The sequence below is a fragment of the Silene latifolia genome, chromosome 3 (assembly GCF_048544455.1).
Source record: "Silene latifolia isolate original U9 population chromosome 3, ASM4854445v1, whole genome shotgun sequence".
Lineage (NCBI taxonomy): Eukaryota > Viridiplantae > Streptophyta > Magnoliopsida > Caryophyllales > Caryophyllaceae > Silene > Silene latifolia.
In genome coordinates, this window is record NC_133528.1 from 2,389,691 (window position 1) to 2,408,026 (window position 18,336).

Genomic DNA, 18,336 nt, shown 5'->3' on the forward strand with positions numbered 1-18,336 from the left:
CCGGGTGTGATTACGGAGCAGTATTGTTACCACGTAAGCTTGTAGAATGATGACTTTACTTGACTCTTCCTTTCGGCCTCTCCTGAAACAATGAACAAACTGAGGGCTCGGCTTGACACCTAGCGTACTCACTCCGACGCTCAAGTCAGTAAACTTAAAGGGATTAAGTTGTGTGATACTTGGCAAAATATATTGTAGAGAGATAAGAGAGTTTATACCAGATTATGAGTGGTTTAGGTTATATTTTTTTGGATCCTTTCCTCAATGAGGGTTGAGGAGTATTTATAGACTTTCACCTTTTGTCATGTAGTGGCCAAGTGGCCAGCAGGTGGAAAGACCGTTCTACCCTCGGCCGATGGACCCATGGCAGGCCGGCCGAGGGGTCTTGTATATGAGTACGCGGATATGTATCCCTACCGCTAGTTGTCTAGCGGGACCCAAGTGATAGGCCGATAGGCTGCATCGGCTAGGCTGTCTAATACGTTGACTTGCTGTCTTTTGGCTTTGACCTTGCTCAATATGTTGACTCGGTCAGCGGGTGCAGAATATGCCCCATCAATATTAATGATCTGTTTGGTAAAACTAGCTGAAAAGGTTGTTGAAACCTGAAAAACTAACTGAAGTTTGAAAAGCTAACTGAAACCTGAACGATAACTGATAAGGTAACTGAAAATCAAAAGGTGATAAGCTAACTGATTATATAAAAGCGGAATTACTTTTTTCACATAAAATATTTGACAAACTAGCTGAAAAGGTAGCTAGTTTTTGGTAAGGTGACGTAAAATGATTTGAAAATTATTTAATATTATAGATTAAAGAGGTAAAAAATGGCAGATAACTTAGTTCAGGTACCTGAAATCTCAAATGTTACTCTAAGTAACATTTCATTTCAGGTAACTTATTTGTCGCTACTTGCCGAACACTTCCAAAAAAATTAGGTAACTGAAATCTTGGTTAAATAAGCTACTTTATTCAAATAAGTTATCTGAATTGTCATTCTAAATAAAGCCTAATTTAACCAACTACAGTATGAAAGAGTAAAGGAAGAAGATGGCGGAAAAGGTAAATAACAATCCTCTAAACTAAAACGACGGAGCTAAGAGTAGGTCCACAGGGCCACTGTCTAGGTAGCCCAAAAACGTGTTCTTAAGAAGGGTAGCCCAACGTTTAATAACCTTGAATAAATATTCAACAACTCTCCTATAGGACCGTCCTATAGCATAGGACTGGCCCAAAAGGAGAGAAGCCCAAAAATAACACCTCTAAGTTAATTAGTATTCTATTTTTATTTTAACAACACGACATTTTATGATAAAAACTAACATATTTAAATATACAATTTATTAATATAAAATTTTAGGTTATCAAAATAAAATATTTTTTTTACAAGTATATTAAGGACTTTTGGTTATTTGATTAAAAAAAGGAGCTTTAAGTAATTGTTTGGGCTTTTGGATTATGGGCTGGTCTTATGCTATAAGACAGTCCCATACAATAATTTGTGATAAATATTACAACTCCAAAACCACTGCCTTAAATTTGTAAAGCGGTCCATTTCTAGTTGTTTCATGTGTTGATTTGGTTCTGCAACAAGGGAACGACATTCGGGTTATTTTGCGGATATTGTACCATTTTCATTACTTTGTTTATATTTCTCGGTGCCTTAAATCTTTTTCTTTTATCAATTTTAATTATATTTTATTTCACATAAATTTTGAAAAAGTAATTCCAAAAAAATATTCTAAAAACAATAACTCATTGATTAGGGAAGGATTATGTTAAATTATGATATAACTTACCTGCATTATGTATATATAATGATTGATCGATGTGAAAATTGAGCACATGACTCGCGCTAAACTCTCACTTCTACATACTCCAATAGTCCATATCTACAATTTCGCTAACGGAAATGTATTTAAACTCCTTCCTCTACTATTTTTTTTCCAATAGCTTCGTTCCAGTAATTAATGAACGTATATATCAATTATGACTTTATGAGATAACTTCCCTATAAACACACAAAATAACAATAATGTGAGTATGTGACATAATTATACACAATTTCCATACTTAACTATCCGATTTCACATCAAATCAAATATTCAAGTACTACCCGATTTTTCATAGCTCTACTTCATCTTCACATTATTTCAGAATAATAAACCCTAAACCATACTTAGCGCGTAAATTAACAAACTTATTACTACTTCACAACCACATTCCGCGAAACTTTATCTCCAATTTAATTATTTTTCATTTAAATCATACTTTTATTACAACATTTTTCCTCAAAATGCTCAAACCAAACAAATCCTAGATGCAGTCATGCAGCTAACATTATTAGCGTTTTATACAATAATTATCGTATTTTTTTTAGTTGACACAAAAATTAAGAAAAATAACACATTTGTCGAAAATATATAAACACAACACTAGAACAAAATAATAATAACAGTGTATTGCAGAAACTTCAACTTTTGATCCCCTTTTCTCTTTCAAATTCAACAATCACTTGATAAAAATCGTTCGTAATTCGTAATCTTCAATCTTCAACTTCAAGATTATTGCAGAAAAACGACGATAATCGAACTACCGAAGTTTTGATTTCAACTTCGAATCTAAACCGCTTTATGTTCTTCAGGTAATCCGATCAATTTTTATTTAATTTGTTATAGCATTGATGTTCAATCAATCGATGATTTGTATTTCATGATATATCCAATTTTTTCTGAATTTTTTGAGTTGTTAATTGTTTTGTGAAGTAATTTGAAGCATAAGAGATGCGAAATTTAGTATTATTTGTCGAAAATGCTGAGAATTGAGTTGAATTTGATTGATTGATTGATTGATTGATTGATTGCAGTGTGAAAGGAGTTTGATTCGAGTGCGAAATGGAGAGTTTACAGCAATTGGAGGCGTTGTGTGAGAGGTTGTATAATTCGCAGGATTCTGCAGAAAGAGCGCATGCTGAGAATACTTTGAAATGTTTCTCGGTGAATATGGAGTATATTCCGCAATGCCAGTACATTTTGGATAATGCATTGACGCCTTATGCATTAATGCTCGCGAGTTCTAGCTTGTTGAAGCAAGTTACTGAGCATTCACTGCCGTTGCAGCTTCGCCTTGATATCAGTAATCTTTACATTGGTGTTTTGTTTTGTTTTGTTTTGTGCATGAATGTTTGTCGAAATTGATGAATGAATGTCTGTTACTCCCTCTGTCCCGGTCATTTGTTGTCCTTTTTCATTTTTGGTTGTCTCTATTTTAAGGATGAATTTGATGAGTAATTTGATCATTCACCCTCAATTTATTCCACTTGTCATTTAGTAATTGGCTCCCTCCCCTTTCCTTGGTCTTTGTGCCAAAACCAGAGGACAACAAATGACCGGGACGGAGGGAGTACTAATGTTGGATAATGCACAAGCTTGTTGAAATTGATGAATGAGTGAATGAAGGTTACGTATAGGCGTATAGATTGTTTACATAATTTGTGTTTGATTACGAAGACCTGAGGAGCTCTTACCGGAGGACTTACAGCTTTGTAGTAGTTTACAGAGTGATTTTTGTAAATTGCAAATTTCCGTTTGTTAATTTGTGCAAATTATTTATTTTTAAGATTATGAGGGCATGGGGTGGGCTACTTAGGATGTTTAGAAGTTGAGGGAGCGATTGAGGGTAAAATTTCATCTGATGATAGTAGTAGTTTCTTGTATAACTAACTCATAGCAAATACGGCCTAGTAGCACTTTACTTCAGTGCTGATTAGGATCAGTAAGCAAACATGTCATCTTATCAAGTTCTTCTTTTCACTCACCGTCCATTACTTTCCCAACAATTTGGAAGGTTGTAGTACTTTCCCCATGGCTATGGTTTGTTGCCAGAAGTTCAAAAATTAATGGCATAAAGTTGTGCGCTAGGTGGTCAAGAGTACTTAATTTATTAGGTTATGACTTGTAGTACATTTCTATATGATAGTTGAGGTATCGAGAAGCATCTATAGCCGAGTAATCTCATTTATGTTTGTAGCTTGTTAAAAAAATGTTTGTAGTTTGTGATAAACGAAAGTGATGCTTAAAATAATTCAGGAGTGTCGTAGGACTTTATTAAACTCACTTCACGTATTAAGCTCTTTTGACAACCTATTGGTATGAAAAAGTAGGAAGGGCACTAATTATTAGCAAAGGGCTTATATTGGCTATTTTCATTTATCTGTTTATGACTCACTGCTTATCCACTATCTATTGTATTATTTGAATGTTAGGGAACTACCTCGTAAATTATTTGGCGACTAGAGGGCCTGAGTTGCAGCATTTTGTGATCCAATCACTGATTCAGCTGTTGTGCCGACTTACAAAGTTTGGTTGGTTCGATGATGATAGATTCAGAGATGTAGTTAAAGAATCCATGAGCTTTCTGAGTCATGTGAGTGCATGCTTCTTCTTGTTTACAGTGTTTCATTTATAATTTGGTAGCTGGAGATTAGGCAGCCTATTTTTGATGGCCTTTTTTTTTTCTTGAACTTTTGCTCAGAGGGCATAATAGAGCTGACATTTCAGTTGAGCATCGTAATATATTATACATTAAGATCATTAGCCTCAAACTAACTTTTCTCTGCCATTAAATATTCTCGAGCTTCAGTAGTTCTGCTTTGTTATTTATATTTTGCGGATTACGTCTTCCCAAACCAAAATGAACAGAAAAATTGTTAACTTACAATATGCGTTTGTAAAACCCTTATGGTTAGCCTCTAATGCATGGGAGGACAAGCAGAGGCACTTTTATATTTGGTATGTGTTTGTTGAGATGCCTGGCTTGGCAGATTATTGCTGCTATCGTAGTGGTTATAATCAGCTGTTTTTCCCTGATGATCATCAAATGGCGATTTTTTTTTTGATTGGCCAAATTGCATATCTATCGATCTTCTAGTTAAAGTTGTTGCTTATTCTAAAGTTTTCCAACGAGCCCTTGTCTGAAGAAATTGCAGAAATAAGCTTGTTGTCCAGTTCCATATATCAGCTAATTTTTTCCCTGTTTGTGATGTAGGCAACTCCACAACACTACACAATTGGGTTAAAGATATTAAATCTGCTTGTCTCTGAAATGAATCAGGTTTGAGTTTTACTCTCATGTAAATTAAATTTTTCCAAGATGTTCTCCATACTACTATTGCGATAGCAGGAGAAGGGGTCAAAAGGATTGATAAATGCTCAGAAAGAAATGATGTATATTTAATTTTATAGATTGAAAAGTTGGAATTGGATGTAGGTTTTCTGTGTTTATACACCCGATGACTTGTACAAATTGGTCCATAGTCTTTGAGAAACTTCACATGTGCGCATGGTGTGCCTGAGAAAGTTTGACAAAGGGAAATGATTAGATGCGGTTTATTTTATAGCAACAACCTTATGTATTTAAGTTTTTGACCTAACAATGATCTCGCAAAGGTGGCGTAGAATTTGTTCAGCGTTGATGCTGTCAGCTGTCACCCCTTCTGCGTGTCTTTTACAGAATATATGCTATTTTTAAAGGGAATGTGTAAAGTTGTGGATATTGTTGCCTTCAATAGTAAGGTATATAATTGTTGACATTATGGTGAAGTATTTCAGGACTTGCTTTTCAATAGCTTGCCAGAGGGAATGAAACACCAAGTCATTTTTCAATTTACTTAAAACTACTTCAAATAACGCTTCTTGTAAATTGGTGGCTAAAGCAAACAGCTTGCTGTCATATTTAAAACTCGTTATTTGCGTGGGAGATTAATTGTGGAATTAGTTGAGATATGGACAATTTATCATGTCATCGTCTTAGTTCTTTTGTTCAACCTTGCTAACTGTTAGAAATATAATCAACTTTTTCTAAAGCTTCTTTGTTATCATTACTCTAGGCTGACATTTCGATTACTTTTATCTGCGTTCTAATATCATTGTACTTGCAATTTCTTTTAATAGGCTCATTCAGGATTGCCTCCAACTCTTCATCGTAGGGTGGTTTGTGCCTTTAGGGACCAGTCACTGTTCCAAATCTTCCAAATATCCTTGACATCTTTGCATCAACTTAAAAGTGATGGTAATGTGTTAGATAATTTTCTGGTATTTTTGACAATTTTGATGGAAGTAATAGAAATTAGAAAGTTTGCAACTCTGAAATAATCTAACATTTTGACTTTAATAAATAATCGAACATTTGCCCTCTGGATCGGGGTTAGAATCTTCGCCACCGAGTTCGGCGTGACATTAAAAATCAGTTTTCAGTTCAGCTCATCATGTAGAAGGGCCCTTGTATTTCCTGAGCCTGATGAGATGTCACACCTGAAAAGCAATTGAGAAGTAAACTCTTGTTGCTTTATAGCAAAACACACTACGACTGGCCAATTGAAACCTTAGCTTACAGAAATTGTCCGAAGTACGAAGACAATTCTGTGCAGCTAAGGAACATATATACAAGTTCTTGAGGATAGCAGCTGACAACTGTATCGTACATTCGTACCAGTTTTTCTACAAATGTTTATTTGTAAATTTGACATCAAGTTACCCGCAGAAATTCAAATCTATTAGTCATGTCCTTTTTAAGTTGCGAGCATGTAGTATGTACACTATTTCTCTTATAATATGCCTGTTTAGATTTGACGTCACATAATTAATGAGAACCAAAGAAGATACGTCAAAATTTTTATCAGGACATCAACATTCCCTTAATTCCTCAACGTCAAAGGGTTAGAGCCCGAAAAGGCTAATTTAGTATGCCTAGTGAAAGCTTGACTTTCAAAGAAATGGAAGTCGAATTCAATAGTTACTTCCATGGGTAATAAAATATTGTGTTTAAATGCCACGCCGTGTTTGGAGTACCGGAGTTTCTGTCTCCGACGAGCTATGGTTAATTATTGTGACATGGAGGCAAACATCTATTAGTTTATTAAAATGGAAAGGTTTGATTCTCCCAGAAGATCTAATAAGTGAATTCTTGTCACTAACTATTAGGGGTACTTTTCTAAAGGATGGCTGATTTGCTATTTATTAACATGCAGCGGCAGGCAAGTTACAAGAGTTGGCACTTTCACTTGCGTTGAGATGTTTATCCTTTGATTTTGTTGGTACAACAATTGATGAGAGCTCAGATGAGTTTGGTGCTGTCCAGGTGAGTTTACCTTCTGTTAGCAGATATGATGTCACATATTGTTGGACATTTGGCAAAGTTGATGGCCATGATATTTTACCCTTCATGTTTACGATATGCCTTGTATTGTGACAGGTGTCTTCATCTTGGAAATCTGCTCTTGAAGACCCTTCGACACTACAGATATTTTTTGACTACTATGCAATCACGCAGCCCCCAATCTCAAAGGAGGTGAATACTTTTTTTTTGTTGTGCTATGAATTGATGGTCGTTGTCCTTTGACTGCTCTCATATCTCGTTACTTTCAGTTACAGTGTTTTCCTTTGGCCGATAAGGATGTTCTCCTTCTAGAGAAAACAATCAAATTGTCATTCAACATGTCTGTTTGTTTATGTTTGTTGTCAGGCTCTTGAATGTTTGGTGCGTTTGGCATCCGTGAGGCGATCAATTTTCCCCACCGACACTGCACGTTCCAAGTATTTGTCCCATTTAATGACTGGAACCAAAGAAATACTACAAAGTGGACAAGGTATGTATCTACCATGGTTACTAATCCCCTTGCGAGCTTGAAGATGGAAGCTAGTGGTTACTTATTCTTAATTTAATCAGAAGTCATACTCTAGGTCTTGTTTGTCATGCTTGCGTCATGCCGTCATGGTTCATTCACGCTAATCAATTGAAGCTTACACTTTACACTACTCACCAGCCCCATGTGTTTAATTTTTATTTTTTCTTTCCTTATGTCTTATGAGTATTAACCCCCCCCCCCCTTCTCTGTGTATAATGACTATTTTTAATCGTTCTCTTTGTATTTTTTTTGTCCTTTTCTTCCAGTTTTATAGAATCAATTTTTTGGTCTGTAGGATTCCTATGCTGACCCCAAAAATCTTTTGGGGACTTGAAGCTTTCTTTGTAACTTTTCAATTTGAGACTGATGTTTGGCTTCTGTCACTTGAAATAGGTCTTGCTGAGCACGACAACTATCACGAGTTTTGCCGCCTTCTTGGCCGTTTTAGAGTGAATTATCAGGTAAGAATAGAACCATTGTGATCTTTCCTTGTTTTTGTGTGATGTTATGAGGTTTTTAAGTTCTGGAGGGTATTGATTGTTAATGCCTTGGTTATCAGTGTTTTGCTCGGATTGACTCTCTTACTTCTTAAATGGGTAGGAGTAGACGAATTTGAATTTTTTTTATCTATATTAATCAGCCGGTGATGTGTATGCTACCTTCAATGTGTGCAACACCAGGGATGCTTTAAAGATCACGATAACTAGTTAGAAAGGAAGAAGGCAGGCATTGGATCTATCAAGTTAATATCGAAATATATTTGTTTGGCCACGTGTTTGGGAGATTTAAGTGACATACAGGAACACAGGATGGTTAGAAGGATGAGAAAATGAAGTGAGTGGAAACAGAAGATCCAATACGACTTGAATAGATGATTGAGAGACATGTTGAAAAAAAAATATTTGGCTTCAGCAAGAGGGGGATCACACATATAAATAATTTAGAAAAGGGCTTTGAACCAGAATTGATCTTGAATCCTCGATTTGAAATTAGGAAACTGAATTCATGATTACCTATCAAAAAAATTAAATTATGATTGCCAAACCAAATTTACTGTTTTGAGAATCCATGAATTTCAAATATAGAATTTGAATACAAATACACTCTTTAAGATGTACAAATAGGGTATGTAAACCATCTTTAAGCTTTAAAGTTTGATCTATAAAATAATAGTGCAGTCGAATGAAAATGCAAATCCCGCATCAATTAGTTCACATCAGTCCACAGTAATCATGCAAAAAGCAATTTCAGCCCCAACATTTAGCACTTCTTGAAGCACAACCTCTAGTCAGTGCTCAACCCCACCAAATGTATCTTGAACAAATAGCTGACGCAAAAAAAAGGAGCTCAACCTCTTCTATTTCTGGCCATCTCTTCTTTCCTGATTTTCTCTCTTCGTTTTTTTCTACCTCATTGTAGTTAACTAGCTATCAATCCTTGGATGCTTAATGTTAGCCATCTCCAAATCAGGCGAAGGATTTGTTTATGTTGTTTATGGCTTATGTAGTGACTGGATTTGATGAACTGATGTCAAGATAATTTTTGCATTGCAGTTGCAAGAGCTAGTGAGTGTGGAAGGTTATAGTGACTGGATACAACTTGTGGCACAGTTTACATCAAAATCTTTGCAATCTTGGCAGGTTGATTTCTGTAATCCTAGCAGGTTGATTTCTTTGATTGTGATGCTTAACTACCTGTGTGCATTGTGAAAATCATCTGACTGAAATATTATTCTGTTAAATCTTTTTACTCTCAAACTCAATGCTAAACGTGTGGTGTTAATGATTGTGGCTTTTTTTGTTTGTTCTGTGATGTAAAGTATGCTAATTTATTCTTCTACACCAATAGGAGGCTCGTGTAAGTCTGACATTTAAACATTGGGATACAATGCTGGTTAATTTGTTCATCCTTGTGTTTCTTGAGCATGTTTTGCTCCTGTTCAACACCGAACTGATTTATGGTCTCCTTTGGTTGTGTTTATATTTTTGAATGTTTTTTTTAGTTTGATATATTTGTCTTGTGAAAAGCTGTTTTCTTCCTTTTATTTATCGGGGCGGTCGGTCTACAGTGGGCCAGCAGCAGTGTATACTACCTTTTAGGTTTGTGGTCAAGGTTGGTGGCATCTGTACCATATTTGAAGGGTGATTCACCGAGTTTGCTTGATGAGTTCGTTCCTAAGATTACTGAGGGCTTTATCACGTCCAGATTTGACTCTGTTCAGGTCTGACCTTAACTTCGTGCCTTCTGGTTTTCTTCACTTTGAAATCTGAATAGCAAAATTTAGCCTGGTTTTTCCCTCTTTTAGGCTGCTCTTCCGGATGACCTTTCTGAAAATCCTCTCGACAACGTTGAACATCTTCAGGATCAGCTTGATTGTTTTCCTCATCTTTGCAGATTTCAGGTTGAGGTTTTTCTTTTGTTTTGATCAATTGCTCTCTGTATCTCGCACTGCTTTTAGTTTGCAAAGAGGCGATATCTTCATCAATTCACCGTGTAAATATAGATTCTTACACTGAAAAAAATTGCCTGTTTTATTTTCAACGGTCTTCACTTTTGTTTTATTTTGTTTGCAGTACGAAACCAGCAGTCTCTATATTATAAAAGTTGTAGAGCCTATTCTGCAAAGCTATACGGTATTATCTCATTGTGCGTTCCCCAGCTATTCTTGTTCAATATTCGCAGGGGTTTTATAGCAGTTTGTATACTGTTGGCGATGCTGTTGCAGGAAAGAGCGCAGGTGCCGATGAACGATGGCATGGAGCTGTCCATAATCGAAGCCAAACTTACCTGGATTGTTCATATGATAGCTGCTATTCTTAAGATCAGGCAGTGTACTAGCTGCAGGTAGAATCCTTTGACTCGTGCTTTACTGTTCTTGTGAGCATGTGCACGGTTATCTTTGCTCTGTCCTGAATCTTTATTACATTTCTATCTTTTTTCTTTATCGCAGTGCAGAGTCACAAGAGGTCATAGATGCCGAACTTTCAGCTCGTGTTTTACAGTTAGTCAAGGTCACAGATAGTGGTTTGCACATCCAGGTATCCGTATACTCGGGCTTCATATATTATACATTTCATTACTACTATTTAAATGGGAAACTTTAGAAGTTATTTATGAGGTAATCAAAGTGTATTAGAGGTATAGCTCATAAGCTAGTGACTGTAGCGAGCTTCTAATTGGAGTAAGGCTGAGTATGTCCGCCTCCCTACCTCGCAGTAGATGGGGGCTTTTAATAAGGCATTGAGACATTGTTCTTTTGTTCTTCGGGTGCTCAATTGAAGAGGAGCATAAGGTGGTGATACCTATGTACAAAATTGGACTTTTTATAATGGACACCTATGTTATGAAAAGAGCGTTCTCTCTTTTCTTTCCTGAATATAATTGACCTGCTTAAAGTTATTGAGTGCTTCTTGCATGTTTAATGTTTTCATTTCTCTTCTGGCGGGTGTTCAGTGTCGGCAGATATTGAATGTTTTTCATGTGTTGAATGCACTTTGCAGAGATATGGTGAATTGAGCAAACAGAGGCTAGACCGTGCGATACTGACCTTTTTCCAGAATTTCAGAAAGTCTTATGTTGGTGACCAGGCCATCCAGTCGTCCAAGGTAACAATTAACAAACAATGAATGATTTAAAATTCTTGGTACCCTGTTATTTTGTTTGTAATTATGGTAAAAAGCTATCTTTTGTGCAGCTATTGTATGGTCGTCTATCAGACCTTTTGGGACTCGGTGATCATTTGGTTTTATTAAATGTAATTGTCAGTAAGATTGCAACAAATCTGAAATGTTACACAGAGGTGAGTCTTCGGTGCTCTTCTATCATTTGATTATCACAGTTGTCTGAGCTAACCTTTATTTCTTCATTATGTTTATAGAGTGAAGAGGTGATTGAGCATACATTAACTTTATTCAATGAACTGGCATCTGGGTAAGTGAAATGACTGTGTTCTACTTGAAGATGTGTCTGCTTATGCAAGATATTTCAAGAAAATAAAAAGTTTAGGAGCTAATAACGGGTTCATGTCTTGTTTCTTTAATCTTTTGTTTGATCAATTATGCAGCTATATGACCGGAAAGCTGCTTCTGAAGTTGGATACTGTCAAGTACATAGTTTCAAACCACACGGTATTCTGTCTAGTCCATAATAATGTATCTGATGCCTCTGAGTTAGCAGAAATGAGTGACACATGTTTTGGACTTCTGATGTCAGCGGGACCATTTCCCATTTCTAGAAGAACGTAGGTGCTCTCGCAGCAGAACGACTTTCTACTATACTATTGGTTGCTTAATTTTCATGGAGGACAGCCCTGTGAAATTCAAATCATCAATGGAGCCTCTTCTAAAGGTATGGCCATTCTTCATTAGAGGTGCAACTAGGGCAACAAAAAGTCAAAAAACAAGAAAGCCTTGGTTATAAAATAATTTTGGATTGCTAATTAGAACTATAAAGGAACGGTTACTATAGATGGAGGTAAAGTGAATAAAAGATAGAAAATAAGAGAGTAAAAAACGAGAGAGGGCAACAAATGATGTAGGGGGAAATCGAAAGTGAATAGTTACAGAAGGGATCAGTGAGACTGAATGAGGGGTTAGAAAGAAGTAAGAAAAGACATGGAAAAAGAAAAAAAGTGGTAACAGGGAAAATAAGAGCCAAACGGGGAAAAATGCATAAGAGTGCTCTTCGAATCTTGTCTACTTCATTGGCTTCTTAGCACCTGCCTAACCGTTTTGAACAAAGCGGTTAATAGTTAATATGCCTCTCTTTAAACTCCTTAACACGTAACTCCCATTCGCTTCTACAACCTTTTTTTTTTCAAAGCATCAAAGAATGGTCTGTGTATTCATTCACTTTTCATTGTCTTCTCAGTTTGTTAATACAATTTAACCTGTAAAGTCGTCACACTATGTAAGGAAATGAATATTATGTATACAGCATACACCACTGAAATTTTTGAGATATTCAGCCATCACTGTAAGAAATGGAATAGGTTATAGTACAGCACAATACATGGTGTTTGCATATGGATTTTCCGGTGCAGAAAGTGACAGTTTGACTGTACTTGTTGCATGATTCTAGTGTTTCCTATCTGATTATTTGATATTGCCATGTCCTTAGGATTTCATATCTTTGGAATCGGTTCCAGATACCATGTTTCGCAGTGACAATGTTAAATATTCATTAATTGGTTTAATGAGGGACTTGAGGGGTATTGCAAAGGCCACCAATAGGTAAATATTTCAGTGTTTCTTTGTTTATTTTCCCTTGTATCCCACATAGTAGGTTGACCTTGTCCATCTCTTGATAATTTTCAGCCGCAGAACGTACGGACTTTTGTTTGATTGGCTGTATCCTGCACGCATGCCGCTTCTTTTGAGAGGCATTTCACATTGGGCTGACACCCCTGAGGTATGGTAACTTGGAATCTGTCGCTGTCTTATCCTGTTAGGTGACGTTCATATAATGTATATTTAGTTTTTTTCGTCGACATTGTCTTTGTTTATGTTCTTACATAGGAGGAGCTTTTATGATGGATTAGTGTATGGAATATTAAGCTATGGAAGAGTATGGATAACCCTTTACTCCAATTTTTGCTTTATTGGAGCTTGGAGAGTAAAAACTGCAAGTATGAGGGAAGGTTTTGGCAAGGGAGAAGGATGAACAATGATAGTGTGGAAGAAGAATGGATAGAGGGAAGAAGGGGAGGAGAGGGAGGGTGGGTGTTCTTTTTGCTGTTTATTTGGGGGAAGGTGGACACAAAATTGTGAAAACAGAACTATTTGAAGTCCTGTCCAGTGACATACGGAGTAGATTAGCATTTGAAACTATTCATTGGTAGGTTTAACTTTTGAAATATCAATAGTTGAAGTTAATGTTGCGCTATTCGCTTCTGTGATTGTGCTTGTCATATTTTCTATTCTACACATCAATATATGAGTAAGCTACCTTGCACTACCAATTCAGTCTTTGACAACTGTTTTTGGATAAGACTTAAGAGCTTTCTTCCTCACTTGAATTGGTTGAATGCTTGCTGAAGTGCTTATCTTTTTCTACTGCATACCAAGTACTTGTATGAGTCCCATCTAGCCTTATAACTTTACAAGTCACTTGCCATAGTTCTTTTCAATCTCTTCTTATTTACAGCAATTTTTGACCCAACTTTCAGTAGGGTCATTCGGAAACAGCCTCTTTCCTGATAACGCAAGGGAAGGCTGTGTAGTGTGTATGTTAGCCCAGCCCCCCCCCCCCTTAGATCTAGTTTTATTTCAAAGGTCGTTTTATTGCTGACTTGTTTCATTAGAGTTTTTCATTGTTTGTAGTGCTAAGTATCACATTCAGTTGACAATTTGTTACACTTACGCAGGTCACGACCCCTTTGTTAAAATTCATGGCTGAGTTTGTGCTCAATCGAGCCCAACGTCTGACATTTGACTCCTCCTCTGCCAACGGTATTCTGCTATTTCGAGAAGTAAGCAAATTGATAGTGGCTTACGGCTCGAGAATAGTATCTCTCGTAAATGCGCCTGACATCTATTCCTTCAAGTACAAGGGAATATGGATTTGCGTTACTATTTTGACTAGAGGTGGTTGTACTTTCCTTGTTTAACTATCACTAACATATATGAGATGGTTGTACATCTGAGACTGTCCCCTTAACCCATATAATTAAGTATTTGTTGATTTCAAGCGTCTAATTATGTGGTTAATTGGGTTGTTATCATATGTAAGACCGTCTCATACTAAGTTTATGTGTTTCTACTTTTTCTCTTTTATGGTCTATGGGTCTTGTATGAGACAGTCTCGCAACCTAATTTTCATGTTTCCTAATTTTACCTATAGTTATAATGGGTTGGTCTCACATTTAAGACCATACCAATATGTTCTCACAATTTACAATAATTACAACTTTTTAAAAATGATTATATGAAATTATTTGTTTCGATAAATTTTATATAATATCTCTGCATATATTTGAAATAATTAATGGTCAAAATTGACACTGGGTGACTGGTAAAGTCAAATCGAGCCAGTAAATTTGGGATGGAGGTAGTACTTTTTTACTCCAACCTCCCACTTGGGTATTTGTTATGTTTTTTCCTTGAGGGCCTCATTTTCGTTATTTGCTCAATTTTCTTGGTTTGTTTTTCCTTATTGATCAATAAATATTCGAATAATAGATGCAAAGAGGCTGTTGCAATGAGACATTCATGTTGTAGAGTTATTGTATTTACATATCTTATTGAATGCGACTGTCTTACTAATCGCACTTATCATGGATCAATAATATATATGCATGCTCTTTTTCTAGCTCTGGCCGGAAACTATGTCAATTTTGGTGTATTTGAGCTGTATGGAGACAGAGCACTTGCTGATGCGCTTGATACGGCTCTAAAGATGACGTTGTCAATTCCTTTGACAGACATAACAGTGTTTCGGAAGGTATGTGTCATATTTTATCACTTGTTCTAGCCACAAGAAAGCAGCCTTATGCTTAAAAGTTAAGAGTGAACAAACTATATAGTGGCGTATCCTGAGCTTGGCATGCTTCTAGGAATTTCTTGTTAGCTATTGCCCCGGGAATAAACAGACTTTCAGGGGGAGCCTTGGGCTTCCAAATCAAAGTGACTGGGAAACCATTGGAGATTACAGAAATTCTTAAGAGAGAATATCCCTGACTCATCATACAAAACATTGCGAGCTGGCAAGGGCACTATTCTTGCCAAAAGGCAGGTCTAATGTGTTTATGGTTCTCTTTGCAGCTGACACGAGCATATTTTGCGTTTCTGGAGGTTTTGTTCAGCAGCCATATTTCGGTTGTGCTGAATCTGGATACAAACATTTTTGTGCGCATTGCTGAATCTCTCGAGTCTGGTCTTAAAGGCTTAGATACAAACATTTCATCACAGGTATGTCACAGCTGTCATCTTAGCTGTCATCTTAGCTGTCATGTGTACTACTACTATGCCTTTGTTCCGGCTTAATGTGGAGCCTGTGGCCAATTAAGGCCTTAGGTCATTATTAAGTCGATGGCAATTTAAGAATACTGTTTCTGTTCTTAGTTTGCTTCTTAATATTTGAAAATGTTTTTAGTGTGCATCTGCAATTGACAATCTGGGGACATTCTATTTCAACAACATTACCATGGGGGAGGCACCTTCTCTACCAGCTGCAGTTAATTTGTCACGGCATATTGCAGAGTGTCCGAAATTATTCCCCGAGGTAAGTACTTTTCAGCTTCAAAGTAGACCCTAGGGAAACATAAACACATGTACTTTGTGTCTTATCCATAGTATTATTATTTGTCCATTTTATACCAAACTACCAAAGTTTAAGTGGAAAGAAAATTACTACTCAATTGAAGATTAAAAGAGATCAAGAATGAGCTGTCGTGCATGTTTATAATTGCAGTCCAAGCGTGTTTATGCTTATACTTCTCTTTTTCACTGTAGTCATGGTTTTCATTTTCTATTGGTCGACAGATCCTGAAGACCTTATTTGAATATTACTTGTTCGAAGATTGTTCTAACCAGTGGAGTCTAAGTAGGCCAATCCTCAGTTTGATACTGATCAGCGAACAGGTATTCACTGCATACATCATTTTCCATGTTTGCTTCTGTCTTTGGCTTCTTTCTATCTCATTTTACGATCTTTTTTTTTTTCTTCCATACATTACTTTATTTATTTTCCCAGTCTTCACTACTTTGTCCACCATCCCTCACCATTTCCACCAAATGCATAGCCCTTCTTGACAGTTACATATATGTTTTCGCTGAATTGTTAGATGGTAATGGTTATGGGTGTCCCGGGGAAAGAGACTATTTGGGCAGTCGTCGCTTGTGTGAGTAGGTGAGAAAGAGAACACAACGTTGTTCGATACTTCCGAGGAGTATTACTTGGCTTTTTTCGGAATTTTATCTGCTGGTAAATGCTGTATGAGATTGTATGAACATCATGCAAGAATATTTTTATTTTTTTATATTTCTACTGGGTGGTTATACTGGAACCACTGGAAAGGTCAAACGGAGTTTTAGTTGCTTATTGTAATCAAACTTAACTTTGCTGCTTATTCAACCCGTGAGTTTTACTGGAACTTGAGGAATAAACGCAAAATGGCTCGCTAAACCGTTTGCATATCTTATATTGTGAAGTTATTGTGAAGTGACTGATACTGCGAATAGTGTCAATTTTCCAATAGTGTTAAAGATGTATATGTCTGACCCTCAATTTGCCATAAGCGAAACTGCGGAAGCTTGAGGCATTGAAAAAGGATTATTGTTGATGTTTGCTTGGCTAAATCATCAGTTATCTCATAGGAGAGCAGGAGACTGGTGTGGCCTTTACGCGGCTCTTTTGGGATGAAATTATTATTTAGTTTCCCAGATATGAGCCTGTCTGACTTTTCACTTGCTCATCTTTGCAGTTATATGCAGATTTAAAAAATCAAATATTGGCTTCACAGGTAAAGCTATTCTAGCCAGTCGTACTTTAATAAGTTTTTGATTTCTGGGAAATGGCTTGTCTGGTTGATCTGACGAGGCGCATTTATAAAATCGGCTTCATGCCAGACCTGTGTTACCCCAACTCTACGACACCGGTGTCATGTCCGAGTTCCGACACGTGTCAAGTGTCGGATACGGCTATTTTGTGCGGATTTTTCAATTTTTTGGTCTAAAATTATCGAAATGTCGTGTCGGTGTCGACACGATAGGTGTCGGACACGCGACACGGCACCTAAGTGAAGTGTCGGAGTAACATAGTGCCAGACATTTCTCATCTTGTCATATACTGGGGTTTTCTCTTTTGTAAGCGCTGGACGGGAGAATTTGGAGCGGAAAGGGGAAGGAACGGAAGGGGACAGCTTCCCTTGCTTAGTTAGAAAAGCAAGTTGTCAGAGGGTAATGGAGGGATTCGTTGTCTCCCTTTTATGTCAGATTAGAATTCGTGCGACAGATTTTTTTTTGAAAGAGAATGTCGTTCCTCCCACAGTCCCACCCCTCGGCCCTCTCCCGTTGAAATAATTATGCAAGAAACCAAAATTAAATCTAATTTCTTGCTTGTTTTCCATCCTGCAGCCTGTAGACCAGCACCAACGTCTTTCATTGTGTTTCGACAAATTAATGACAGATGTATCTCGAAGTTTGGATACAAAGAACAGGGACAAATTCACCCAGAACATGACTGTGTTCAGGACCGAGTTCCGTGTCAAGTAGTTCTAAACTGTACTGAACTGACAAACTTTTCGGAGGAACTAGTGATCGCTGTCCGTACCTTTCTCATTTCTTCAAGTCATGATTCATTTTGTTGGAGTACCCGATGTCAGTTCAAGATCGTAACACCAAATGTTTTGTTCGTTCTGGGAAGTCGTGTTTCCATACAAGTGACTAAAGTGAGAGTCTGAGAGAGTGATTTTGAACTTGACAGGTTCTAGTCTAGTTTACCTAGGCTAATGGTTTTAGGAATTGCTTCGCTAGTTGAGTTCCGTCTTGATGTATCATTACCAGCAGAAAATGGCTAGTGTAATCGGTTTTTTTGTGGTAAGACGAGCCATATAGATTTAGTGGTTACGTAATGGTGCTCGATAGCTTCTTGTACATGAACTTTCTTAATTCTTTGATTGTCCACAGTGAAAATATAGAATTCTTTGTATTGTA

The 18,336-nt window shown here is 36.9% G+C and overlaps 1 protein-coding gene across 1 annotated transcript; it reads left to right on the plus strand.

Moving 5' to 3' along the window:
• Positions 1 to 2,134: 2,134 nt before the first annotated feature.
• LOC141646709 (uncharacterized) lies at positions 2,135 to 18,336 on the plus strand. The gene is made up of 29 exons (XM_074454617.1): positions 2,135 to 2,644; positions 2,867 to 3,135; positions 4,265 to 4,425; positions 5,047 to 5,112; positions 5,952 to 6,069; positions 7,028 to 7,137; positions 7,252 to 7,347; positions 7,522 to 7,645; positions 8,078 to 8,145; positions 9,238 to 9,324; positions 9,753 to 9,905; positions 9,990 to 10,085; positions 10,258 to 10,317; positions 10,410 to 10,528; positions 10,635 to 10,722; positions 11,185 to 11,289; positions 11,379 to 11,483; positions 11,562 to 11,614; positions 11,748 to 11,811; positions 11,897 to 12,031; positions 12,803 to 12,915; positions 13,000 to 13,093; positions 14,049 to 14,268; positions 14,994 to 15,124; positions 15,445 to 15,591; positions 15,776 to 15,904; positions 16,165 to 16,263; positions 17,106 to 17,144; positions 17,758 to 18,336. Exons 2-29 carry the CDS (start codon positions 2,895 to 2,897, stop codon positions 17,893 to 17,895), a joined length of 3,159 nt encoding a protein of 1,052 aa, XP_074310718.1. The 5' UTR covers positions 2,135 to 2,644; positions 2,867 to 2,894; the 3' UTR covers positions 17,896 to 18,336.

Excerpts from the sequence above, each read along its gene's own strand:
- LOC141646709 (XM_074454617.1), top strand. The coding sequence starts at position 2,895 with ATGGAGAGTTTACAGCAATTGGAGGCGTTGTGTGAGAGGTTGTATAAT. Across the intron at positions 7,138-7,251 it reads ATGAGTTTGGTGCTGTCCAG|GTGTCTTCATCTTGGAAATC; the intron begins GTGAGTTTACCT and ends GTATTGTGACAG. Across the intron at positions 14,269-14,993 it reads CGTTACTATTTTGACTAGAG|CTCTGGCCGGAAACTATGTC; the intron begins GTGGTTGTACTT and ends CTCTTTTTCTAG.